This window comes from Thrips palmi, unplaced genomic scaffold, assembly GCF_012932325.1.
Source record: "Thrips palmi isolate BJ-2018 unplaced genomic scaffold, TpBJ-2018v1 HiC_scaffold_12, whole genome shotgun sequence".
NCBI lineage: Eukaryota > Metazoa > Arthropoda > Insecta > Thysanoptera > Thripidae > Thrips > Thrips palmi.
The window spans coordinates 3,504,678-3,531,077 of NW_023144623.1; the positions used below are offsets into that span (position 1 = coordinate 3,504,678).

Consider the following 26,400-nt stretch of genomic DNA (forward strand, 5'->3'; position numbering starts at 1 on the left):
GCGGAAAGCAAGTCTTTGGAACAGCTCGGCTGGCGCCTGATAAAAGTACGGTGTGTCACCGATGTAAGAGTCATCAGACCTTAGTCTGGGAATCAGCAGACTGATTCCGAGAGTCTTTTTCGTTGCCCTGTCTCTCTCGAAATCATGGGGCGTCCCTTATAGGTGCGAGGCAGAGCGGCGTAACGACCTCTCGGAATCAGTCTGCAGGCGGACAGTCTTGGCTATGTACACCTTTGGCTACGCCTACGACTGCGCTCTGCTCACTCCGGTCGACGACCGCCTCTGCCTTCCCTGCATCTCCCCCCCCCCCCCTCCCCCCTCACTCCCTCCGCGCCGCCCCCACCGCAAAGTAAGGCTCATTGTCGGCTGTAACTGAATTGGAAGCGGCCCCGTCCCGCCCCCCGCCCCGCCCCGCCCCGCCCCGCGCCGCCGCCCCGCGCCGCGCCGCCCCGCCTCGCCCCGCGTGGACGGCGCTGACTCCGTAGACTCCGGCCAGTCTGCCAGGCCCAGCCAAGCTTGTCCAGTGGCAAAGGGAAGCTCCCCGGAAACGATCCATTAACGCCCGGTGCGTGCTTTACCCTGGAAGGCTGGGCGCCGCCGTGCACCACGGCAGGGCACGGCACGCCACGGCACGGCACGGCACGCCATGGCACGGCACGAGCGCGGCGTTCGACGCGGGTGCAGCCAGAGTGCAGCAGCCTGTTGCGTGGAGACGCCGTGCCGTCTGGCGATGCACTTCGCTGGATTGAATCGCGGCAACGGCATTTTCAGCCTTCGTTGATTGCCGTCTCTGTTTCTGTTATGGGCTGTTCATTTGTGTGTGTGTGTGTGGGGGGGGGGCGGTTGGTGTGGGTGCGTTGTTGGAAAAAAGGGGACGAGGAAGCGGGGTATTTTTGTGGTCCCACGGCAAATTTTGACAAAAACCCTTTTGCAAGATGGGAATTATTTCACCCCCCCCCCTTTCTCCCCCCTTTCACCCCCCCTTCTCCCCCCTTCTCCCCCCCCCCCTTCCCCCCGTTCTCCCCCCCTTCTCCCCTCCCCCCTTTCTCCCCCCCCTTCTCCCCTCCCCTTACTCCCCCCCCTTCTCCCCCCCTTTCTCCCCCCCCTTTTCTCCCCCCCTTTCTCCCCCCTTCCCCCCCCCTTTCTCCCCCCCCTTTCTACCCCCCCTTTCTCCCCCCCCTTTCTCCCCCCCCCCCCCTTTCTCCCCCCCCCTTTCTCCCCCCAAATCCGTTCCTCCCTCAACGTAATGATTGGAAGGCCCCTTATCAATGAATCACATCGACCCATGGTCGAGACAGCTTCGAACGGGCCTCTTTTACGTTTCGACACGCCGCGGCGGCCGAGACGCGAGACGCGGCAGGGAAGGGAGGGCTTCAGTGATGCCTATCTCCGCGATGATGTCTTGCTTGGAGGCTTATCATGCCATTCATTGCCTGGCCGGTCGCGCGGCGCGGCCCGTGGGGCAGGTCGCTGTCAGGGCCACGCCGCCGCACGCCGCCACGCCGCACAGTGGGCCAGAAGACCGGCGGAGGCGGCCAAAGACGCGTTTTGAGCTCCGGCGTCGCCAAATGGAACTGGAACCGAACGCGTGACCCCACCAATAGATTCCTCGTTCGAAAAGAGCAATCCATTGGTGGGGTCACACGTTCGGTTGGAGTCTTATTTAGCGACTCTGGCTTAAAATGCGTCTAGAATTTTGGCCGCCGCCTCCACTGTGCGCCGCCGCGACCGCCCAGCTTTGTCGCGACGGTGAACTGACTCACGACCCTCGGTTGTGGATACGTGTGACTGCGTGCGGACGCGGATTCAAATCTCTCCACCCCGGAAAAGGAAGCCCTCACGCATGCACCATCAAACTTTGCGCTTGTCAGGAAAGTCAGGGCAGCAGCTGGGAAACTGGCAAAAGTTTGTTTACTCCGCCCCTGCAGTTTTGGCGGCTGCATGCACCCTCCCCCCTTCCGGGCCCTTCTGGACCCGCCGCTTCCTACGATGTGCCTGTTCGGCCGCGTATTAAAACTTAAGGAGGACGTCTCTAAAGGTTATGTTAATCGAAGTGCTCGCGGCTCATCCTGGATGCTGTGCGCTTCCCATCTGCGTCTTCGTCCGGATCGTTGTTGTTGTTTGTTGTTGTTGTTGTCGTCGTCGTCGTTTCCTTGGCCTGACGGTTTGTCAGGTGATTTATCCTCGACGACCTTGTCACCCACTTTCTTTCCACTGGAGGCCGATTCCGGCAATTGGCACTAGTCTTCGCCGTCTCTCTCTCTCTCTCTCTCTCTCTCTCTCTCTCTCTCTCTCTCTCTCTCTCTCTCTCTCTCTCTCTCTCTCTCTCTCTCTCTCACACACACCCCTTGCGGAGTGAGTTGGACAGAGACATGGCGTAGTGCCCTTTGCTCGTGGTATCAGCCTGCTGCCTTGTCATTTGCGTTTCTAGCTCACTAGGCGGTTTAGGACTGACGTTTCATTATGACTTTAATTTGTTCATTTTTTTTTGGTAGAGTGCTCACGCTAAATGTTTGAGCACAATTTTGTGCCTGCGGTGTCGCACAATTTTAAACCTGTGTAACAATTTTGTATTAAATTTTGCTCAAACTTGCATAAATTAATGCGCTTTTACGCATAATGTTATGCAAATTCCACCCCACGTATGCACAAAATCGTGCAAGTTACACGTGTAATAATTTAGTGTGCTCCTTTAGACGGTAACCATTTCGCGGCTCTTTTCGGTAATCCGGAATGCGGGCTGCAGTGCAGTGGCAGTGCAGTGGCAGTGCAGTGGCAGTGCAGTGGCAGTGCAGTGGCAGTTCAGTGGCAGTTCAGTGGCAGTGCAGTGGCAGTGCAGTGGCAGTGCAGTGGCAGTGCAGTGGCAGTGCAGTGGCAGTGCAGTGGCAGTGCAGTGGCAGTTCAGTGGCAGTGCAGTGGCAGTGCAGTGGCAGTTCAGTGGCAGTGCAGTGGCAGTGCAGTGGCAGTGCAGTGGCAGTGCAGTGGCAGTGCAGTGGCAGTGCAGTGGCAGTGCAGTGGCAGTGCAGTGGCAGTGCAGTGGCAGTGCAGTGGCAGTGCAGTGGCAGTTCAGTGGCAGTGCAGTGGCAGTGGCGCGTCACACAGTGTGGCACACTGTGGAAAGCCGCGGCCGGCCGGCTTCTAATTGCACGGGGCTGCCATCATAGTGCGCGCTGCCCCGTCCTCCCTGCGCCGCCCTGCGAGTCAGAAGAGCCGTATCGTCGCTCTGTCTCTCTCGCACTCCTAGGACTCTGTCTTGGAAGAGCGAGAGCGGTGACGAAGCGCCTGTGCCCTTCTGAATTTCACACGACGTGATGAGTTTTAGTCCTAACTTTGCATAAAAATTTGTTGACTTTAAATTCCATGGAAATGGAATGCTAAAAATCAGAAGCACAAGTTTCTCTGTTATATAGTAAATACAAGGTAGGTTTAGGCCAGACCGCGTCTTGTCGTAACAGGCTTCGCGATGTCTCGCTGCCTGTTTCTCCAATCCGCGCCTGGCGTACCCACCTTGGCCTGCGGCGCTAGCCTGCCTTCGGCAGGCAATGGCTTCTCCATAGTCGATTTTCCTAACTTGTTGCATGCTGGGGGTCTCCGCCCCCAGACCCCCCTTCATTCTAGATGGAGTTGCTTCATCTGCAGATAACGCGATCTTGACCCTTGTAGCTTTTTCACTTGTCCTGGCTGGGGGGCTCCGCCCCGCAGACCCCCTTTCTTCAAGACAGAGGCAATTTGCCTTCATAAAACTCGATTTTTCGCCGTTTTTTAAGTGTTTTCCGGCTTTAAAAACCAAACCAGTTGAGCTAGGATGGTGAAATTTCGCGTGTGCCGAGCCAAGGACATACCTAATAAGCCTGCAAAATCTCAGCCGGATCGGCCGAGCCGTTCAGGAGGAGTAGTGTACACACACAGACAGACACACAGACAGACAGGAAAAATTTTTCAACCGCACTGGAGTAACAGGCTTCGCTATCGCTCAGCCAATTAGGACGAAATTACATCAAAGTTCTGTGTCTTAATTTTGGGGGATGGTGAGTTTTGGTTTGGCGCGTTTTTCAATATTTTTTTTCTGGTTTTGCGCGTGATTTTGGACTAGGATTGGCAATTGGCACACATAATTTCACGACTTTGCTGGCCCTGCGCCGCCCTGCGCAGCGTTTTGTGTTTTGCGTAGTTAAAAGGATCAGCGAAAGCCAGAATTTGGGCCTATTTGTGTCCGCTTCTTTTTCTCACGAGGTTAGAGTGCAGCAGCATTGCACGCGAGACGGTCGCCACCGCAGACGTAAAAACCGCTACACCGTAAGTGTATGCTCCTTGATAAAAACTAAAATGCGAGGGAAAATGAACAGATGATTTGGGAGGAGCTGGTTCGGTAGTCTCCACATGTCATCATTTGGGGTTAAGGTACAGCACTCTGCGGTTTGGCTGCCACGCATTGTCGCTGCCACTGTAAAGAACTTGGCGCAAACGACCACGCAGAGGAAGTGGACGGTGCACTGCACTGGGAATCGAAACGCAGTATAACACTGCAAAAAGTTCCGTGGTTTAGTACGGAAAATGTGCGGAAAATGGGGTATGGAAAAGGTACGGAAAAGGTAAGGACCTTCCGTACTGTTTCTCTGTGGTCTCCATAAGGATCTCATGTAAACTGGTACGGCAAACAAGTACAGAACGTCCGTAGTTGGCAAGGTACGGACGGACGGTCCAGGTAAAAAATTAACCAGACACGTTCCGTACTTTTTCCGTACTTTTTTCAGTTGGCGTTGTAAAATGGAACAGGTGGTAATAATGGGACACACAATTTCTGGAAGATTAAGATTCAACATTTTTTAACGTCATGCGTGCTATGATACATCACATTCATCGTCCAGTGATTGTGTGTACCATATAAACCGCTGTCTCACCCTGTCCCATTTTGCCTCCAACTGAGTCAGTATTCCTTCTACTACATTTTGGGTATCGCACGTTGGCGCAATGCGAGACATTGCACTTTGCGTGCGGTGTTCGTTTCCTTGAGGTTTACAGTGTGCATGTCCTCTCTTGCCTCGCCTTTTCCTTCCCCGTTGCATTCTCCGTTCTGCTCTGCCGTGGTTCTAACTCAGTGCTCCTGCCCAATGCGATCCCCATTTCTCTGTCTGCGTGGTTCTTCCCTCTCCGTGTCCGACCAGGGGGCGGCAACGGCCTAGGAGGCGCGTGAAGCCATGCGCGAGTAAGGTGCAGGGGTTACTTATTTTGCTTCGATTGTGAGATCTAGGCCGTTGATTGCAAAACGCTTTGCACAGATCGAAAGAGCACAAAATTTGGGGTGCATTAGGCCTAGTAGACTGCCCGATACTTCCAATTCAACGGAACACAAGGGCAAAATCATTTACACCAACATGGCGCATTCGAGTTTTTTCCTAAATTTTATGATTTTTGTGTTTTTTGGTGTTTTTACTGCACCTTAATATTAGGTAAGGGAGGAGTTTCGAGAAGGGCAATTAGCCTAATGCACCCTAAATTTCAAGCCCTTTCTATCGGTGCAAAGTGTTTTGAAAAACACAGTCTAGTTTTCATAATCTCGAACAAGTGCGCAACCTCTGCACTGACGGCGCGAGCATCGCTTCACGCTCTCCCTAGGCCGTTGCCACCCCCTGGTCCGACGCGCCTCCCTGTCCACCCACACACACTCACCGAGATCCCGTCGCTTAATCTTATAGTGAGTGCACAATATTCTTTCGCATGGATTATCTTTCTAGCTTTGATGCGTTTAAAAATGTTTTCAAATGCACCCGTGGGTATCAGAATGCGTCCGCAGATGACAGTTGCACTGAGAATGAAAAAGTCATGATCAATACCTATTTTTGGGCGAGGTTTACTTTATCACCCAAATTTGGGCGAGGAAGGTTTCCTCGCCCAATTTTGGGTGAGGAAGGGTGTATCAGCTCCCTATATAGCTCCATAGTATTATGACCCAAATTTGGGTGAGGAAACTTGCCTCACCCAAATTTGGGTAATAAAGAATTCCTCACCCAAAATTTTAGTCATGATCATTGACTCTTTCATTCTCAGTGTGCTCGCCGTTCAATCACCCCTCACGCTGATTTTACGAAACACTGTCATATTTCCTAGAAAATCGTGATGGTTTGTACCTGAAATCGCACGAATGAGCGTGAATTCGCAAACGATTTTATTCGACTTTCTCGTGTGCTAAAAGAACCCAGAGGTCTCGCTTAAAGACGGTACAAATACAATTGCGCGTAAAAGTACGTATTTTTACGGTGTTGTATCCTTGCCTCTTCCCCGACACACTGATAAGCCGGACGTGAATAGCCCCCTTTTGTCTCTCATCCACGCGCCGCTGCCTCGGCAAGCATCGCGGCGGAGAAACCCGCGCCGCATCCACAAATCCGTGTCAAGTGAAAGAAATCTCCTTTCCCCCATTTTTTTGGCTGAGCGATAGCGAAGCCCTTGCCGTGTTTGGGCGCGCTGAAAAGTGACTGGTCGTGCGTCTGTCTGTCTGTCCCTCTGTTCGTACACGCTCACGTTTCTCAGCGACTACAACAAGTATAGTTTCCATACTTCGCATTTAACGTCGTCTTACTTTCCCCCAACACGAGTTTGTTTCAAATCATTGTTTAGTATCGTTTGAAATATTCAAAACATCTTTTTGAATCAGTTTATTAGCATGCTTAGGTTGGCAGCAGTTACCTACCAATTTCTCATACCTACGGCCGCGGCTCTGAAATACGGGACACAAGCAAATCAGCAAGTAAAACAAAATAAAGAGCAGAACGGTTTGGAAATGAGATCGGCCTTAGTTTTTCAACATTCTAGAATGATTGAAACCCTTTTGGAGTTCCAACAAAGCGAAATATGGAGAATGGAAGTGAGAATGATTTACGTGTATCGTTCCCCTCTCACCCCTCCCCCGTCTGAGGGGAATCTCCTTCAGGTCAGTGCACTATGACTAAGCATTGTAAAATGGATGTTTTTATTTTCACCTTTTGTTTTGTGTGCTTCATTTTCATAGTAGAGGAAATCAAGTAAGTGCATAAATAACATATGTTGAAAATAGCAGGCATACTTATTTTGGTAATTTGTCTTTTGTTTGACTCAAGTTATATTCTGTTGCAATGCTGCAAGCTGACCTAAGTGCAAAAGCACTAACATTTATTTATTGATAGGATCAATATATAGTTGTATATATATAATCCTATTAGAGTTTGAATATAAAAATAGGATCAATGAGACGACTCAGGTTTTGAGCGGTGAGTGACTTAACATGGGATTTCAAGAGACGATTCCTTTAACTTCACCAAAGTTTGTATTCAATAACTGGTACTCAGTATTGGTTAAGGTTTAAGCTGACTCTCTTCACAATTTACTCTGAACTCAAGCCCAATGTTGCGAAAGATAAAATAGCTTAAGACATGAGTAAGATAAATTATGTTGGTGCATTACACCTTAAGTAGACTTGGCATTGGAGTCTATGTGACGATTCACTGGATTTGACAATAATTGGTCTCCGTCAACTGGTTCAGATCAGCCAACCCTAAACTGAGTCTCTTAATATTAACTGTGATAACATATTCCAATCAATATTGTCTAATTGACTGGTTTACAATGAAAGAATGACAAAATATTTCTTAAATATTACTTATGAAATTGTGAATTCATTAGTTTAGAAAAAAGAGATATCGAATAGTGACCCAAGCATACGAGTAGCCAATTAAGCGATTCAATGCTGGCAATTGAATATTACTTGACTGAAGGATTCGCACTGGTGTGGCATCAGGGAATTGGTGACGACAGAGGGTGCTTCATGAAGACAAATAGGAATATGTATACAGTAATTGAGTCTAGATGGTTCTCTGCAGATTTCAGTGTACTAGTCACAAAAGATACATTTACTTCAATGCCAAACCTACACTCTCATCTAGAGCTATGCAATTTGGGGCGAAACTTTCCAAGTTGAGATTTATGCGTTTCCCTGTGGTTTTCACTGCGCTGACTTCAATTTTGACTTCTAAAATGTCCCCAGACCCAAAACTTAACCGATTTTGGGTCAAATTTTTAAAATTGAATTGTACATTGATTCTTGCAGTTTTTTGAGTGCTGATTACGAAAACCACTTCCATTTTAACACCAGACCTATATTTTCATCCCATATTCGGTCATTTTGGACCAAAATTCTCAAGTTGAGTTTTATATTGTTTCCTGGAGTTTTTGGTGTGCTGAACTCGAAAATGACTTCCAAATTTTTCCCAGTCTCACACGTTACCAAATTTTGACCAATTTTGGTCCAAAATTTTTAAATTGAGTTTGACATTGATTCCAGCAGTTTTTGGGGTGCTGATATCGAAAATCACTTCCATTTTGACTCCAGACTTATATTTTTATCCAAAATGAGGTCATTTTGGACCAAAATTTTCAAATCGAGTTTTATATTGTTTCCTGGAGTTTTTGGTGTGCTGAACTCAAAAATGACTTCCAAATTTTTCCCAGACTCACGCTTTACCAAATTTTGACCAATTTTGGTCCAAAATTTATAAATTGAGTTTGACGTTGATTCCAGCAGTTTTTGGGGTGCTGATATCGAAAATCACTTCCATTTTGACTCCAGACTTCATTTTGGACCCAAATTTTCAAATCGAGTTTTATATTGTTTCCTGGAGTTTTTGGTGTGCTGAACTCAAAAATGACTTCCAAATTTTTCCCAGACTCACGCTTTACCAAATTTTGACCAATTTTGGTCCAAAATTTATAAATTGAGTTTGATGTTGATTCCAGCAGTTTTTGGGGTGCTGATATCGAAAATCACTTCCATTTTGACTCCAGACTATATTTATCCAAAATGAGGTCATTTTGGACCAAATTTTCAAATCGAGTTTTATATTGTTTTCTGGAGTTTTTGGTGTGCTGAACTCAAAAATGACTTCCAAATTTTTCCCAGACTCACGCTTTACCAAATTTTGACCAATTTTGGTCCAAAATTTATAAATTGAGTTTGACGTTGATTCCAGCAGTTTTTGGGGTGCTGATATCGAAAATCACTTCCATTTTGACTCCAGACTTCATTTTGGACCCAAATTTTCAAATCGAGTTTCATATTGTTTCCTGGAGTTTTTGGTGTGCTGAACTCAAAAATGACTTCCAAATTTTTCCCAGACTCACGCTTTACCAAATTGACCAATTTTGTCCCAATTTATAATTGAGTTTGATGTTGATTCCAGCAGTTTTTGGGGTGCTGATATCGAAATCACTTCCATTTTGGCTCCAGACTTCATTTTGGACCCAAATTTTCAAATCGAGTTTTATATTGTTTTCTGGACTTTTTGGTGTGCTGAACTCAAAAATGACTTCCAAATTTTTCCCAGACTCACGCTTTACCAAATTTTGACCAATTTTGGTCCAAAATTTATAAATTGAGTTTGACGTTGATTCTAACAGATCTTTGTGTGCTTATAACGAAAATCACTTCCATTTATACCCCAGACTTACTTTTCACTTAATTTGAGCCCATGAGTTGCACATTTCGTCTACTCAAGCAAAGCCCGAAGTGCATCAACTATGTCAATTCGCATCGCTCAGCCACACTACGCGCCCAGACTAAACGGCGCGTACCCCTAGTTTAAATGTTTTTTTCCACACTGAGAATGAATGGGTCACCACCATCACCCTTTAAATGGGCGACGCAACTTCGTTGCCCAATTTTGGGTGATGAAAAATTCATCACCCAAAATTTGGTAACAGGCGTTAGGTCACCCAAATTTGGGTAACGCCGTCGACGACGCCGTGAGGTCCCCGATAGACGTCCTTCCGGGGCCACCATGATGACCGGATGCCTCAACGCCACATTGGGTCATCGTGGTGGCCCCGGCAGAACGTCATTGGGGACCTCACAGCATCGTCGACGGCGTTACCCAAATTTGCACACTAAATGTCATGGGACTTTTTTTGTCCCATGAATGATGCAATTTTAAGCACATCCGGTGGTGATGCAATTTTGTGTCAGCCAGGCGGGACAAATTGTCTAATGAAAGTACGATTTGCAGCAGGTGTCAGACAAAATGTGTCGCCAGGCGGGAACAAAATTGTATCAGCGTCGGATGTGCTTAAAATTGCATAAGTCGTGGGACAAAAAAAGTCCCATGACATTAAGTGTGTGGGCGACGATTTTATGACTGCCCAAAATTTGGTCACCGCTGGCTCATCACCCAAATTTGGGCGAAAATGCGTGCGTCACCCAATAAAAGGGCGATGGTGGTGACTCTTTCATTCTCAGTGCAGTTCATTCCATTTGTGGTTTGCATGGAATGATTCATTTATCGCTCGTCCGTGCCTTCGGGATTGTCGGACCCATTTGCCAAACTCGAAAATGGGTACGCCGAAAAATGATGAATAGTTTGGCCATCTGTTTAGGACAGAGGGGTGGGGTGACTCACTGTAGAAATTCAATAACGATAATGTGTCAGAATGTGCAAGATTTCTAGCCTATTTGCAGCACATTTTGTCTACTTACAGGCACTCTTAAAACCTTACGAAGTATTATGAGCATACATATAACAAACTAAAATACTTTGTTATACGAAGAAATAGTTCGTAAATTACGAAGTATTTACTTTGTAAGCTTACGTATGCTCAAAATACTTTGTTATACAAACTACTTTTCTTTGTAAGGCCCAAAATAGTTTGTAAGGTTTTCTCAGTGGGCGTTTTTGCCACCTGAATGTGGAATGTGTTTTATGTACAATGAATCTGGGAATATGCCCCTGCGTTTAGGACCCTCCACCTTCCGAAGTATTTTCAGCATACGCATACTACAAACTTACGATGAAATTTTTCGTAAATTACGAGCTATTTTCGTTGTAAGCTTATGCATGCTCAAAATACCTTGTAATATGAAGCTATTTCACTTCGTAAGGCTTAAATAGTTTGTAAAGGTTTTGCCTCCCCCGTAAGCTAACCGTGTGGGCACGCGCTGGGGGGTTGACCCTGCCCCACTGCAGCGCTGCAGCGTGTAGTGCAGGCCGTCCTTGAACAGTGCCAGGGCGCTAATCCCTTCCCCCATTTCACCTCCCCCTCCCCTCCCCCGGTGCCGCCGTGGCCGCTGGGCCGGCCGGCGCGGCCCGTCCGGACAGAGCAGCGCTGAGTGCCGCCGCGGCCGGCCAGCGGGACGCACCTTCTCGGCCGCCGGGACGCGACGCCGGGTCCGGGACGAACACGCGAAGTGCGCGAGTCCACCGACCGGAGTCCGCGGTCTGGACGCCGCCGAGTCGGCCGGCTCCACAGCCTCCAGCGGCTCGCCCAGCCACTGCGAGGCCAGTGCCGCGGCGTGCCAGGCATTTTTCCTCCCGGCGCATCTGCCACCGGCTGCCGGCCAGCCGCGCCGCGGACAAGCAGCGTCTGCATTATCTGACGCATCACGTCGAGATCCTCTCCCGAGTTTCGGATTCCCTGGAAGGTTCCAGGAAGGCGACGGCTAGGCTCCAGCTAGACTGCACTCCAGCGCGGTTCGAGCAAGGCTCTTGGGAGGCTCTAGCTGGACTCCAGCACGACTCCAGCAAGACTCCGGCAAGGCTCACGTGAGGCTTTAGCAAGACTAGACTCCAGTAAGGCTCGGAAGACTAGACTCCAGCGCGGTTCCAGCAGGGCTCTTGAAATGCTCTAGCTGGACTCCAGCACGACTCCAGCAAGACACCAGCAAGGCTCCAGGAAGACTAGACTCCAGCAAGGCTCAAGCAAGACTAGACTCCAGCGCGGATACCGCAGGGTTCTTGTAAGGCTGTAGCTGGACTCCAGCAAGACTCCAGAAAGGCTTCAGCAAGACACCAGCAAGGCTCCAGCAAGAGCAAGACTAGACTCCAGCAAGGCTCAAGCAAGTCTGAAGCAAGACTAGACTCCAGCAGCGCTCCAGCAAGGCTCAGGCTAGACTCAAGCAACACTAGACTCAAGCAACACTAGACTCCAGCAGGACTCCAGCAAGACTACAGAAAGAGTCCAACTAGGCTCAACGAAGGGTACAGCAAGGCTCCGGCAAGACACCAGCGAGGCTCCAGCAAGACTCCAGCAGGGATCCTGCAGCACTAGACTCCAGCAAGGCTCCGGCAAGCCACGCTCCGCTGCCATGACGCCGGCTGGGCCCAGGGGCCACGGCGCTGCAACGTAGAGGAGAGAATCAGCTGCTGCACGACAGGTAAACGTCAATCAGGCCCTGAGTAAGCAGTGGAGCGGCGGTCCCCGCCGGTCCCACGGCCTTCCCCAGCCTCCCCACTGCGCCCCGTGGATCTGTGCTGCCCGTGTCCGTCCGGGTCATTGGAGTTCGAGTGGATGCCCCGTGGCGGCTGGCCGCGGCTGGTCCGACTGGTTGGACATCGGCGCGAAGAGCAGGGCGAAAGAAAGGCGGGTCGCCGCGGAAATTTTTATTTTACCCTGAAATAGCGATTTTATTACGGTCGATACCCACTCTGCATCGTAGTGTGCGAAGACAAGCCTTGTCTTTGCGTGGCGTCCCAGGCAGACCAGTGGTCCTCTCCAAACTGGAGAGTGTGCTTGGTTTGACTGTTTTAAAAAGTCCACCTAATGGTTGACGAAGTACTGTCTACTTGACAGGCTCACACTTATTTTTGAGTACAATTTTGTACGAGACCTCACAGTTTTGTTTGTGCTAATGAACTTTTTGTACAGTTTTCGTACGAAAAACTGCACACATTTCCTTATTTTTGTACAAAATCGCGCACAAATTTGTGCTAAAAGTTTAGTTGCACGAAAAACTGTGACGTCTTGTACAAAATGTGTACAGCAATATTTAGTGCAGACGCTGTAAAAAAAAGGAGTGCGACAGGTACACACGAATATGCGCCCGTATTATTGTATGGGGCAGGATGACCGCAAACTAGAGTGTAATTGCCATGTGCACATTTTTTTGCAGCATGCCTGTCTAGTACATAGCTGATGATATGTGTCACAACCTTCAGGTTGGCTCTTATGAGTGTGACTCTTACATGAGTCAATGATGTACACAATCTTCAGTTTGGCTCTTAAGAGTCTGACTCCTACCTGAATCAATGATGTACACTAGTTTCAAGAGTGGTGCCGGCCGCTTCGTTCTGCCATGGCAGAACGCTGCAGCGTGCTCACTTGCAGTGAACCAACGGCTCTGCGAACGTGTCCCGAACCTCCTCTCCCCATTTTCGACAGTTTTTGGGCTCTTGTTGGTGCTTCGGCCGTTTATAATGGCACACGGCGGGCCGGTCTTCGCCGCCAGGACTACTCTCGTATAATGGGCTTGGCCAGTGGTCTCCCTGTCAGGCCCTGTCTGGCCCTGTCTGGCTCTGGCCGCCTTGGGCGCGACGGGGAATCTCCTAGGCATAGAAAGCGAACTCATTGGCCCGCGCGCTTTTATCATCGTCACCTGCGCGATAAATGACCTGTTTATGTCCCGTTTTCGACTCCTCTGCTCCCTCTCTCTTGATCCTTCCTCTCCTTCACTACTTCCATTTTTTCCTCGCTTCGGTCTTTCTCTCTTCGTTCGCTTTGTGCAGGCTGAATGTCCATGTCCTTTCATCGTCCGCACTGCCAGAAAAGACCAACTAAACTACAGCATATACTGGCAAATTTTCGCAACATTTCTTATCAGAGATGAATCGCACTTTCAAAGTTCAGCATTTACTGTGCAGAGAACAATGGGACCGGCATGACGAGTGCTATTCGACTTGTTGGGTTATTTACAATTCTAGTTGTACTTTTTACAATCCTCGTTGTACTTAGTTTCACAGTTTACGTTGTACTTTTGTTGAACTACACACACATCTTTCTTGCTGTGCATGACCAGTGCTATATCTGAGCTCGTGTAAGCTAATACAGTATTTAGAGACAATATTTCCATATTGTGCTTTGATATTTATAAAATTATACCTAATTAATGAACACATTCAAACTTACAGCCGCACAAATACGTCAATAGTTGTGTCGAGGGGGCAACCACTCTAAAAATCTTGTGTCCCTTTGAGCGCTAGAAATCTCGGAAAATCTGAAATCTTGCAAAATCTGAAATTTGCCCTTCCTCCAAAGGCTAAAACAAGCATATTTTGGGCGTAATATCGGTTAAAATCTTGCGAAATCGAGCCAAAATTTGCAGCCTTATGAAATCTTGTGTCCCCAAAATATCCAATGTGGTTGCCCCCTCGAGTTGTGTCCAAAAAGTCCATAAGGTTTTAAAGTGTGCTCTTTCTTTGTCTTTGCTGCACTGCCGTCCGCGGGTCCCTTGCGCGAGCATCGCACTTATCTCTCTCTTTCTTTAATTAACGAGCAGCAATGCCTGTTGTGTGTTCTTTACCGGAACCGGAACTCGGCCGCCACCTCGGCGCCGCGGCCCGGAGGGGCACTGGGAGGGGCAGGGGGGAAGGGGCAGGGCCCGGAGCGCGAGCGGCGTGTGCCTGGAGCGTGGCCGGCGGCACGGCTGTTGGGCTGGGTCAGCAGCTCAGGGGCACGGCAGAGCACGGCACGGCAGGTGGAGGCAGCGGTCATCCAGCAGGTGCCGTTTGCCCAGCCTTTCTTTGCTCTTTCTTTCTTTCTTTCTTTCTTTCTTTCTTTCTTTCTTTCTTTCTTTCTTTCTTTCTTTCTTTCTTTCTTTCTTTACTTCGTACCTGCCTTCCACTCCCATTCATTCATTCATTCATTCATTCATTCATTCATTCATTCATTCATTCATTCATTCATTCATATACTTCTCGCCAAAATCTGGTCTCAATTATCACTCTTCAGTGATCTTCTCCTCTTCTTCTTCTCTTCCGCTCCCTGCGTCGCTGTACTGTGGATGGACTGATCCCCAAGAGTCGTTTTTGTCGCCCCGTCTCTCTCGCACTTACACGGGACGCCCCATGAGTGCGAGAGAGACAGCGACGAAAACGACTCGGAATCAGTCTGCTGCCGTGCTTGTGGTGTAATCCCCTCCCGGGGCGCCGTGCTCGACGACACCTTGGCGGTGCACTATGAGACGCGGTGCGACAGAGTGCGTCGCTCATCGGCCCGGAGCGCATCGCACAGTGCATCGCACAGTGCATCGCACAGTGCATCGCGGCGTGGCGGACGCTCAGCAGTGTGATTCCGCCGTCCGTCTGTCTCCCTCGCACCAATCCGGGACGTTCCAAAAGTGTGTGTGTTTGTGTGTGTGAGTGGAGTGAGTTAGTGTGCAAATTAAGTGAGTGTGCAAGTGAGTGAGTGTGCAAATTGAGTGAGTGCGCAAGTGAGTGAGTGCGCGCTAGTGAGTGAGTGTGCACGTGGGTGAGTGTGCAAGTGAGTGAGTGTGCGCAAGTGAGTGAGTGTGCGCTAGTGAGTTGGTGTGCGCTCGTGAGTGAGTGTGCAAGTGAGTGAGTGTGCAAGTGAGTGAGTGCGCAAGTGAGTGAGTGTGCGCAGGTGAGTGAGTATGCGCAAGTGTGTGTGCGCTAGTGAGTGTGTGAGTGTGCACAAGTGAGTGAGTGTGCGCAAGTGAGTGTGCTCAAGTGAGTGTCAAGTGAGTGAGTGTGCGCTAGTGAATGAGTGAGTGTGCAAGTGCGTGAGTGAGTGTGGCACACTCACACTCAGTGTGCAAGTGCGTGAGTGCGCAAGTGAGTGAGTGAGTGCACGAGTGAGAGAGAGAGAGAGAGACGCCATGACGTGGAGCCGGCGCAGGCACCTGCACCACACGCTGCCCAGCCGGCGGCGACTGCCCCCGCCCCCTCCATGCCGCGACCGCAGCGCCTTCGACAAGTGAGTGCGTTGTGACGCGTCCCTGTCCATCTCGCCCGGCCGGCCAGCAGACTGATGCCGAGCACTCTCTCGCACTCACGGGGCGGCCCGAAGGGGTGCGAGAGAGACAGAGCGACGAAGACTCGGATCGGACGAAGAAGGCCCGCTGCGTGCGGGGGCGGTCGCTTTGGGGCTGGCGCGGCCCGGCGGGGCGGCCTGGCCAGACCTGGCGTTGCGTCACGTCGCGTCTTCTCCTCCTGCCCTACCTTGACTCCCCCTCCCCCTCGGCCCACATTGTCTCACCTTGCCGACTCTTACTTTTCCTTCCACGTTGGCTTACCTTCGCGGCAGTCCCTGCCTCTAGTCAGTAGAACTGTGACGACTAAGTGGCGTACGCCAGTGTGGCGAAGATTTTCTGAGCGTCCTCTGGAAACCTTGCTAACTATTTTCGGCTTTACAAGCAAATGTATCTTGTCACAAAAAAGTATGTTGAGCATAGACTACCAAAGTCTTTCCCCCACCACGACTCCCTGCTACTGCCTCATCGGCCGCATCGCCAGGGTTGCTAAGCAACCCTGCATCCAAACAAATTTAGCGCGCGTGAAACATAACCTCTAAGAATACTTCAACAGCAGAAATAAAACCATTAAACATGAATACATGTTTTCTTTCAAAACTGTTCTTTGGTAAGGACTTCCTCTGGTCAAAACTGGTACAATGGAGCCCGAAATGCGAGAGAAGATCAGATTTAGAGGTTATGTTTCACGCGCGCTAAATTTGTTTGGATGCAGGGTTGCTTAGCAACGCTGGTGCTGCAGCCGATGAGGTAGTAGCGGGGAGTCGTGGTGGGGGAAAGACTTTGGTAGTCTATACTTTAGTGTACAAAGACAATGGCTCCTAATTTACGAACTATTTCTTTGCATAACAAAGTGAATAGTTTGTATCTTTGATATGCTCAAAGTACCCCTTGAGATTTTAAGCGTGCGGATGGGGAAAGGGGTGACACATTTTTCGAGCAAGATTTCAGATTTCCAGAGATTTCTAGCGCTCAAGCGGACACCAGATTTCTAGAGTGGTTGCCCCCTCGGCATTTTTGCGGCCTTTTCCAAGTCCACGCACTGTCATTCATTTTGCGATACTTTTACTACAAATTTTTGCGATAAAACCGAGTTTGCGATTCCCACGATTTATCGCATCCTGGAGTGCGATAATTTTTTTATTGCACTTTTTTTGCAATAACCATCTCATAATTTTTGCGATAATAGAGCGTTTTGTAGTAACTTTTATCACATTTTTTTCTGCGATAACTTTTTATTGCATTTTCTTTGTAGTCATTATCGCAAAAATGCAATACTTTATTGCAAAATTTAGCTATAATTTTTTTATTGCAGATATTTAGTTGTCATTATAGCAAAAAAATGTGATAAGTTTTTTATTGCAAAATATATACGGTGGTTATCGCAATTTGAATAACAGTGCGGCCGTGGACCAATCGGAGTCCATGTCCTTTCCACCTGGCTGTCCACCCACGCCCGCGATGTTTTCCACGTCTCTCGGAAGCACACTCTTTGAGGCACACGGGGCTGCGGCTGCCCTTCCAAATGAAACTGCTTTCTCTCAAAGTCTAAAAAGGCTTGCAGATGGAGTGTTGGAATTTCCTTCGGGGATCCGAAAAGCCCAGATCAACAGGTCGACGCAACAGTGCCGTCGCACGATCTGTTTCTCACGGGGTTGCGCTGCACTGTCGCCCTGCCGCGAGCAAGCGTGCCTTGCCTTCTCCAAGGCTGGCGCTGCACTGGTAAAACTAAAGCGTAGTATTACCCTCTGTTTCCAAGCGTAACATGTTTACGCTTGAAATCAAGCGTAACAGGCTCATCCGCCAAGATTCCCCCTATCTAAATGCATGGGGAAATTTCCAGTGTATGCTTGATTTCAAGCGTAACGTCTTCAAGCGTAACTCTATGCTTGACTCAAGCATAGTGTTACGCTTTAGTTTTACCAGTGTGCATCCGTCGCGTTGTTTGAGCTGCGCACCGCGGGCTGTTCCCGAACAGCGCTCTCGTCGCTCTGTCTCTCTCGCACCCCTGCGGCACGCCACGAGTGCGAGAGAGACAGGCGAGTCGCTCTGCTGCTTTGCGCTGCCGGCGGTGTTCGGCCGCTAGACCTGAACTAAGTGCAGCCGGGCGATTCAGAAGATCCGTTTCTTCCGAGGGGTTACCCACTCGTTGTTTTAGTTTACACACGATTCCGGATTCCCGCGATTCCCAGGACATATCCCTGAGAAAAAGAGAGAACTTTCGAATAATTTGCTTTGTATTTGAATGTTTTTGTGTGTATCACATGATTACCATGACTTTAGATTGAAACTATGAGGATTTTCCATCAAATTTTTAAAGATTTACGAACGATTCCCGGACTGAGTGTACACATGATTCCCGGAGTGGGTAACCCCTCGGTTTCTTCTCTCTGTTGCACTCATGGGGCTGGGGCTGGTCGTGAGCGTGTGAGGGAGACAGAGCGACGAAGGCAGGTCAAAGCCGAGGCCGGCGGCGCGGCGAGCTGTCACACTGACGCACGCGGAGAAAAATGGCTTGGTAATTGCAGTGAAAGCATCCCAGCACGTTATTGACATTTTTTAAGCAGATGATGCCTTGAGTTTTAAACATACATAGAAAAGTAAGACACACACTGCTATTAATTTTGCGGTACTTTTACTGCAATTGTTTTTGCAGTGAACAGAGTTTGAGAGTCTCACGATTTATCGCACCCTGCCGTGCACCGGTGCAGTAATCAAGTTACTGCAACATTTTGCTGAACTGCCATTTAATTTTCGCGACAAAAGAGCCTGAATTGTTAAATTCATTGGGAATTTTTCCTGTAATTTTTATTTTATTTTCTCTGTTGGCATCCATGCAAATTTGTAGCACATCCACCGCAAAATTTTGCTATGTAATTTTTTTATTGCAAAACATGGACAAAGGGTAAGATTGCAGTTTGAATGACAGTGATTTTCTCTACTCTAGGCTGATTTGACGTCAATCTTTGGACTGAATCTGCCTGACAGGGCAGGGAAGTCCTGCAGGTTTGCCCACTGCGAAATGAGACGAATGTCAACGCGGGGCCCGAGAGTGAAAGTGGGGGTAATAATGCGGTCGCGAGGGATTTCGATTTCGACTCGGCGCGGCGTGGCGTGGCTGGGAAACGATATTGTTGGGGCACAGGCACAATACCTAGCAGTGGTGGCAACAGGGCCGCGGGCATCGCAGGGGCGGATGCAAAGGCGGGTCCAAGAGCAAGAGGGGGGAAGGGGTGGCGGTGACTAAAGTTGTTTGCCTGCCTGCCTGTAGGGGCAGAGTGTGACTTGTTGCCTACACTACTACAACAACCCAAGTGTGGATCACGTTTGGGTCGCCACGTCAATATTTTGGTCATCCATCGTGGAATAGATTTGTTTGTTGGGAGCGTGGACGAAATGTGGTCCACGGCTTCGAAACGTGCACCAAAAGGTGGTCCACAGCTTGAGACTTCTGGTCCTCAATTGAATTGGAGTGTTGATTCGAAGGGGAAGCGACGCCCCCATGGCCTCCCCTGGATCCGCACCTGGGTCAACGCAGTGTTTGGCTTCCGTTATGCCGCGCGCCTGGCTGCCCAGATTACCATCGGCGATTCCTCTGTTAATTAGCTCGAAATGCCTCAGAACAGCAGCCTCTCCGGAGCGGAGCGCCCCAGCAGACTGATTCCGAGAGTCGTTTTCGTCGCTCTGTCTCTCTCGCACCCATGCGGGACGCCCCGTGAGTGCGAGAGAGACGAAAACGACTCGCGCAATCAGTCTGCTGGTGGCGGCTCTCGCGTTACCCGCCGACTCATTTCCGAACCGAACAGTGCCCCGGTCGTCGCTCTGTCTCGCTCTCACTCGCGGGGCGCTCCGTAAGGGTGCGAGAGAGACAGACTGCTGCCCGATCTGATGGTAGCGCCCTGCCCCGGCCCGCCCCGGCCCGCCCCGGCCCGGCTAGGCCAATTTGCCCGGCCTGCCCGGGCGTGCACCGCGTGACTGGTCGAAATTGGCCTCGGAAATTCTGTCGACAAGACCAACGCGTGTTGGTGAACAGAACATGCGTCTTCCGGCCGGCCGGGGAGAAAATGAGAAAATGGCGCGCGGGATGGTTTTCCGCGGCAGAGGGCGTTTCCCCGTTTCCCGCAGGTGCCAAGTGGCAAGATTTTCGCGAGTGTAACGGAGCGGTGCAGCGCTGCGTTGGAGTTTTGAGGAGGCAGCGAGCGGAACCCTCCCGCCGCGCCGCGCCACGTACCCAGGAAATGCATCCAAACGGCGCCTCTAAAGATTCCCCCGCCCCGCCCCACCCCACCCCGCCCCACCCCGCCCCCCGCCCCGCCACGGTGCGTCCCGGCACCGCTTCAACCCACAACCCGGGCGGCGTAGCGGCAATGCACCCAAAGGCGCCTCCTGCAGACTTGATGGGAGACTGTCCGTGTGGTGAATTGGCTAGTGTGAGCGCCTGCAGGGTGCAGGGTAGGCCGACCCGCCGAACGCGCTTGCTCGACGGCACTGCCTACCTTTCAGCCTGCAGGGTGCAGGGTAGGCCGACCCGCCGAACGCGCTTGCTCGACGGCACTGCCTACCTTTCAGCCTGCAGGGTGCAGGGTAGGCCGACCCGCCGAACGCGCTTGCTCGACGGCACTGCCTACCTTTCAGCCTGCAGGGTGCAGGGTAGGCCGACCCGCCGAACGCGCTTGCTCGACGGCACTGCCTACCTTTCAGCCTGCAGGTGCAGGGTAGGCCGACCCGCCGAACGCGCTGCTCGACGGCACTGCCTACCTTTCAGTGCAGGTCAGGTAGCGAGGCGTTCAGGCCTGCCTACCTCCTCAGGTTAGGCCGCCAGCAATGTATTAAGGATGTCACCCAAAAAGATGTCCGTAAAATGCTGTGCAGTAAGGCGCAAGGCCTCAGTAAGGCTGTGCCGCAAGGCTCTTTGGGGGAGGCTCTTCAGGGATGCTCTTCAAGGAGGACTCTCCAGGAGGGCTCTCCAGGAGGGCTCTCAAGGAGGGCTCTCCAGGAGGGCTCTCCAGGAGGGCTCTCCAGGAGGGCTCTCCAGGAGGGCTCTCCAGGAGGGCTCTCCAGGAGGGCTCTCCAGGGAGGCTCTCTAGGAGCGCTGTCCATGGAGGCTCTCCAGGACGGCTCTCCAGGAAGGCTGTCCAGGGAGGCACTCCAGCAAGTATATTTTCATCTTCAGGAAGGCTCTCCAGGGAGACTCCCCAGCAAGTATCCCTAGCAAGGTCCTCCAACTAGACTCTCCAGCTAGGCTCTCCAACTGCACTCCAGCGACGCTCCAGCAAGTCCGGCTGGCGGAATGGTGCATACTTTGGCGCCGGCCGGCCGCGTTGCGGTCGCTGACGAGGTCCCCGCTCGCCGCGCACCGAGGGGCAGGCAGGGGCAGCACGGACAGCGGCCGCTGCAGCCTAAGCCTGAGGACTCCAAAAGGACGACGAGCCAGTCGGACAATTTGTCCTTTGTCTCTCGGCAAGTCAAGCACATCTGCCGCCGCCGCGCTGATCGATAGCCCTTGTCGCCGCGTCGTCTGCCAGCAGACTGATTCCGAGAGTCGTCGCTCTGTCTCTCTCGCACTCATGGGGCGTTCCATATGGGTGCGAGCGAGACAGCGCGACGAAAACGAGTCTCGGAATCAGTCTGCTGGACAGTGGTTTCGTCGCTCGCGTCGCTCTGTCCCTCTCGCTCGCACTCATGGTGCGTCCCGCACGGGTGCGAGGGAGATGGCGCGACGAGGCATTGCCGGGAATCAGCCTACTGGCGGGTGACGAGTTGATTGTCGGTCGAGCTTCTGTATGCGACCGGCGCGCTCCAAGCTTGCGGTCCTTGCGGTGCGAGAGAGAGGAAGATCGCGGTGCTTGCGGTACGAGGGAGACAAAGCGCGCGGTCCTTGCGATGTGAGAGAGACGGAGCGGTGCGCGCGACTCACCGCAGCCGGGCACGTTGGATGTTTTATTTCCTGGGGGCCAATTGCTGGCATGATCGCCCTCATTGATTTTACTGCACTCGACTTTTACTACAAAGTTGTGCGAAGAACGAGTTCGTGGTCCTGGCGTCGATTCATTCGCGTTCCGAGGAAGCGGTCTCTTAGCTTAATGTCACGCTTGCTGGCTGATTCCGAGAGTCGTTTTCGTCGCTCTGTCACTCTCGCACTCATGGAGCGTCCGTAAAAGTGGGAGAGAGATAGAGAGTCGAAAACGGCTTTAGGAATCAGTCCACCGCACTGATAAAATTTTTGTCAAAACTTAGCAACACATTTATTGCTAATTTTTTTTAGCGACAAAATTTGTTTTGGAATGAATAGCTTTGTTAAACCATAGTCGTATTGGAACTAAAGGATGATTTCACAACGACAAACTTGTTCTAACACAAAAACAGTCCACCTTCAAAAACAAGTCGTTAAGCAACAACAAATGTTGTTAGTCAACGACAAGTATTGTAAGTCAATAAGGATTTTGTAATGTCTGCGACAAATATCGATTGAGTACTTTTGTGGCTAAATTTATTTTTCATGTCTATACTTTTAATCATAGTAATTTGCTTATGACTTTGAAGAACAAAATAGGTGATAGATCATTTATTTTATTTGAGCAGATAGTGGCAAAAGATGTTGGTTGCGCACAAATTGTATCGTTAATGGTGATAAGAATTCTGTTCTTCTATGACAAATTGTCGCTTTCAAGATTCAACGACATTTGTTTCGCTTTGGTTCAGGATGACATCCCATGTTTTGGAACAACTGAATTTTCACTCACACTCCCAATTTCCTTCTGAGAAATGCCCTGCAGTCATAATACTAAGCTCATTCTCAGTACTTTACGACACAAATCTGTCATAATAAATAGAAATTTGTTCGTAATATGAAGAAAGTGGTCATAAGTTACTGAGAACTCTTCACCATAGGTTACTACCTTCGCTGTGCTGTCATAATACTAAGCTTTTTGTTCGTATTACGAAGAAAAAGCTCAGTAGGATTGGGAGTGCATTTGATTGTTTCTGTACAACCATTTTTTTAAACAGTGGCGTGTACACTGTGAAAATTTGTTGTCACTTTATGACAAAAACGTGGATGACATTTTCATCACATTGATGACAATCCTGTCGCAAGTTGATGACATTTTCATCAAAGCTCCTATACTTATTGCATGGGCGTGACAACAATATCATTAATTGACCTGATGACATCCTTGTAAGGAAAATTAGCCTTGAAATTGTCATCAAGTGACGACTCAAATTTCCACAGTGTACTTGCGCCGAAGCCTGCGCCATTTACTTCCGTGTGAGAAAACATTTAGTGCTGAAACTTGAAAGCCGGCCGCCCTCTGCCCGCAGGCTGGTGGTGCGCTACGTGATGCCGGCGGCGCACCTGACGCTGCGCGAGGAGGACGTGGTGCGCCTGGCCCTCGAGTTCCTCCAGAACCGGCAGCTGCACATCTCCCAGCTGAGCGTGGAGCGCGAGACGGGCGTCATCAACGGCGAGTACTCGGACGACGTGGTGTTCCTGCGGCAGCTCGTCCTGGACGGCCAGTGGGATGACGTCCTCGAGTTCATCCAGCCCCTCGAGGCGCTGCCCTCCTTCGACATGCGCCGCTTCAAGGTGAGCCACGCACCGCGACCGCGACGCACAGTGGGTCAGAAGACCGGTGGAGGCGGCCAAAGTCCCGGGCGCGTTTTGAGCTCCAGAGACGCTAAATAGGACTCGAACCGAACGTGTGACCCCTCCAATGGATTGCTCTCCGAACGAGGAATCCATATGGTGGGGTCACACGTTCGGTCCGAGTCCTGTTTAGCGACTCTGGAGCTCAAAACGCGTCCGGGATTTTGGCCACCTCCACCGGTCTTCTGGCCCGCCGTGCGAAGCACAGCGTATACTTAATGCTTGTGCATTTTTATTGTCCATACCAGATAATATCAAAAATTCTAAGAATGCGCTTACTTTTAAAAATCTTGTCACCACGTACTTGGTGTAATAGTGTTCTTTATTGGATTAACCTAACTGCTCCTAACCGTACCATCTTTGCTCCTTACTGTACCGCCCTTATTAGAGCTTTGCTCTCTTGGCAGCCAAGTTACCAATAAATAAAATAAAAAAATAAAATAAAACTATTGCCAGATTTGTGCCTACGGACTTACGGTACTACTCACAAGTTTTCTTGCACTGTGATGTGGAAACCCCGTCATAAACATGGACTTTCGTTGCTTAAACTTGCGTTTAATATTCGCTCGCTCGCTTGTCCCCGCAGTACGCCGTGCTGCGCCACAAGTACGTGGAGCTGCTGTGCATCAAGAACGAGGCGGGGCTGGCGGGCGCCATGGGGCTGTCGACGGGCATGGACTCGGCCGTGGACGAGGTGGTCAAGGTGATGAAGGAGCTGGAGAAGTACGCGCCCTGCAAGGACGAGTACTCGCAGCTGTGCCTGCTGCTCACCCTGCCCCGCCTCACCGACCACCTGCAGTACCGCGACTGGAACCCCAGCAACGCCCGCGTGCAGTGCTTCCAGGTGAGTGGGCGTGCGCGCGTACGGTACACCGCAAAACCAGTAGTAAGTTTGCTTGCCGCGCCGGTGCGCAGTGGGCCAGAGGACCAGTGGAGGTGGTCAAAATGGCGGACGCGTTTTGAGCTCCAGAGTCGCCAAATGGGACTCGAACTGAACGTGTGACCCCACCACCATGGATTGCTCTCCGAACGAGGAATCCATTGGTGGGGTCACACGCCCGGTTCGAGTCCTGTTTAGCGATTCTGGAGCTCTAAACGTTTCTAGAGCTTCGGCCGCCCGCGACGGTCTTCTGGCCCATTTTTCGTACGCGCACGTACTGTAATCCGCAAATACAATGATGGAGTGGCAAGGCTAGAGTGTTATCAGTGGGTTTACTGCAGTGTAAGTGAGGCCCGTACTGAGTCGGGTGGATTTTGTTCTCTAATTTGGGAGTTTTCTGTCGCAGGAGGTGTTCCCGCTGGTGGAAAAATTTCTCCCCGGCGAGAAGAAGCCCCCCGATGCCAACCCGCCCAGCAAGTGCGCCAAGAACGACCGCCTGGTGCAGCTGCTCATCAAGGGCGTGCTGTACGAGTCGTGCGTGGCCTACTGCCAGGGCAAGGCCACCGGGTCCCAGGAACCGCGATCTCAGGTTGGTCCGCGGGTTCGAATCCCGTCCGTGCAGTCGCGTTTTGGCGCTTTCGTGTATGGGTAGAATTCTTGACAATCGTTGACAATGGGTGATATTGGTGGATGCCATAGCTGTAAACTTCGGACCAGGTTGTGGGGTCGAGCCTGAATGATGGGTCTGTTCCGAGGTCGAAACGGTTTTTGAAATATTGCCAATATTGACCACCGGTACTAGCGTTTTGAGCACCAGGGTCGGCTAAACCGGCGTGTGACCCAAGGGGGGGAAAATCCTTTTTCGGGAAAAATCGGGGTTTCAGCAAAGCCAGTTTGGCGTTTCTGAACAAATTTGAAACCGTTTTTTGGAGGGGGAAAAAAATTTTTCCCAAGCCCTTGGTGGAAAACCCTCCCAAGGGCCCCAAACCCTTGGGGGGCCAAGGGGGGTTTGGTATTTCCGGGGCCAAAAACTTGCCAAATTTTGTGGCTTAAAAGGGGGTTTTCCCCAAAAATTTTTGCAAAGCAAAGCCTTTTACCAAAGCTTCCCAAAAAAGGGCCCAAAAGATGAAAAAATTTTCCCAAATTTAGCACCTTTGCAAAAAAACGTGTCCAAATTTTTTCTCGGGCTTCCACCTTGGCCCTGGGGAAAACTGTGCACCTCCTAACCCTAACGCTCGCTTCCCCCTTGCAGGAGATGAACTTCGGCCGGCTGCTGGACGGCTCGGCGGGGTTCAGCGACTCGGACCTGAGCCTGCTGTCGTGGCTGCAGAGCATCCCGCCCGACACGTTCGCCGTGCCCTTCGAGCAGCGCGCGCTCAACGTGGACGTGGAGCGGCTGGAGCGGCCGTCGCTGGAGACGTCGTGGACGGAGCACATGCTGGTGACGCCCATCAAGCCCAAGATGTTCCCGCACTCCGCCATGCCGCTGAGCAGGCCGCGCAGCGCCGCCGACATGATGACCCGCTCGCTGCTGCCCGGCCTGCCGCTGTCCAGCGCGGGGCTCGGCCGCGTCAGCTCCGCCCTCATGACCCTCTCGACCGGCGACATCGGCCTGGGCGCGGGGCTGGCCGCCCGCGACGCCATGTCCAGGTCGTCGTTCGCCTCGTTCCACCTGACGGGCCACAAGAACAACAAGCTGATGAACACCTCGGTGGACCGCCTCTTCGAGACCGACACGGACGTCTTCCTCAGCAGCAGCTTCGGCGACTACCCGCTGCTGCCGGCCATCCAGGTACGCCACCAGGAAAAGCAGGGGCGAACAGCTTCCCACATTCGTTTGACAAAATTTGACCGTATTCCACATTCAGGTGGCAAAAACGCCTGTAAGTAGGCAACATGTGCGGAAAAAACGCGAGAAATCTTGCACATTCTTGCACATTCTTGCACATTCACACAATCATTGTACGCAAAATTTTACAGTGGGTCACCCCTCGGGCGGATCGTATCGTAGCGCGCTCTAGCTGCACAGTGGAGTGGGCGAGGGGTTACCCAATCCGGGAATCGTGTGTACACTCAGTCCGGGAATCGTTC

At 51.0% G+C, this 26,400-nt stretch overlaps 1 protein-coding gene across 1 annotated transcript in view; it reads left to right on the forward strand.

Annotated features, from left to right (window-relative positions):
- The window catches only part of LOC117640451 (WD repeat-containing protein 47-like), a 51,722-nt gene extending 25,392 nt beyond the window's left edge, over positions 1-26,330 (forward strand). The window contains exons 2-6 of the mRNA XM_034376953.1: positions 23,105-23,369; positions 24,016-24,273; positions 24,716-24,898; positions 25,562-26,144; positions 26,290-26,330. Coding sequence (XP_034232844.1) covers positions 23,124-23,369; positions 24,016-24,273; positions 24,716-24,898; positions 25,562-26,144; positions 26,290-26,330 — 1,311 coding nt within the window. The 5' untranslated portion in view covers positions 23,105-23,123. The remainder of the gene's footprint in view (positions 1-23,104; positions 23,370-24,015; positions 24,274-24,715; positions 24,899-25,561; positions 26,145-26,289) is intronic.
- Positions 26,331-26,400: the final 70 nt, after the last annotated feature.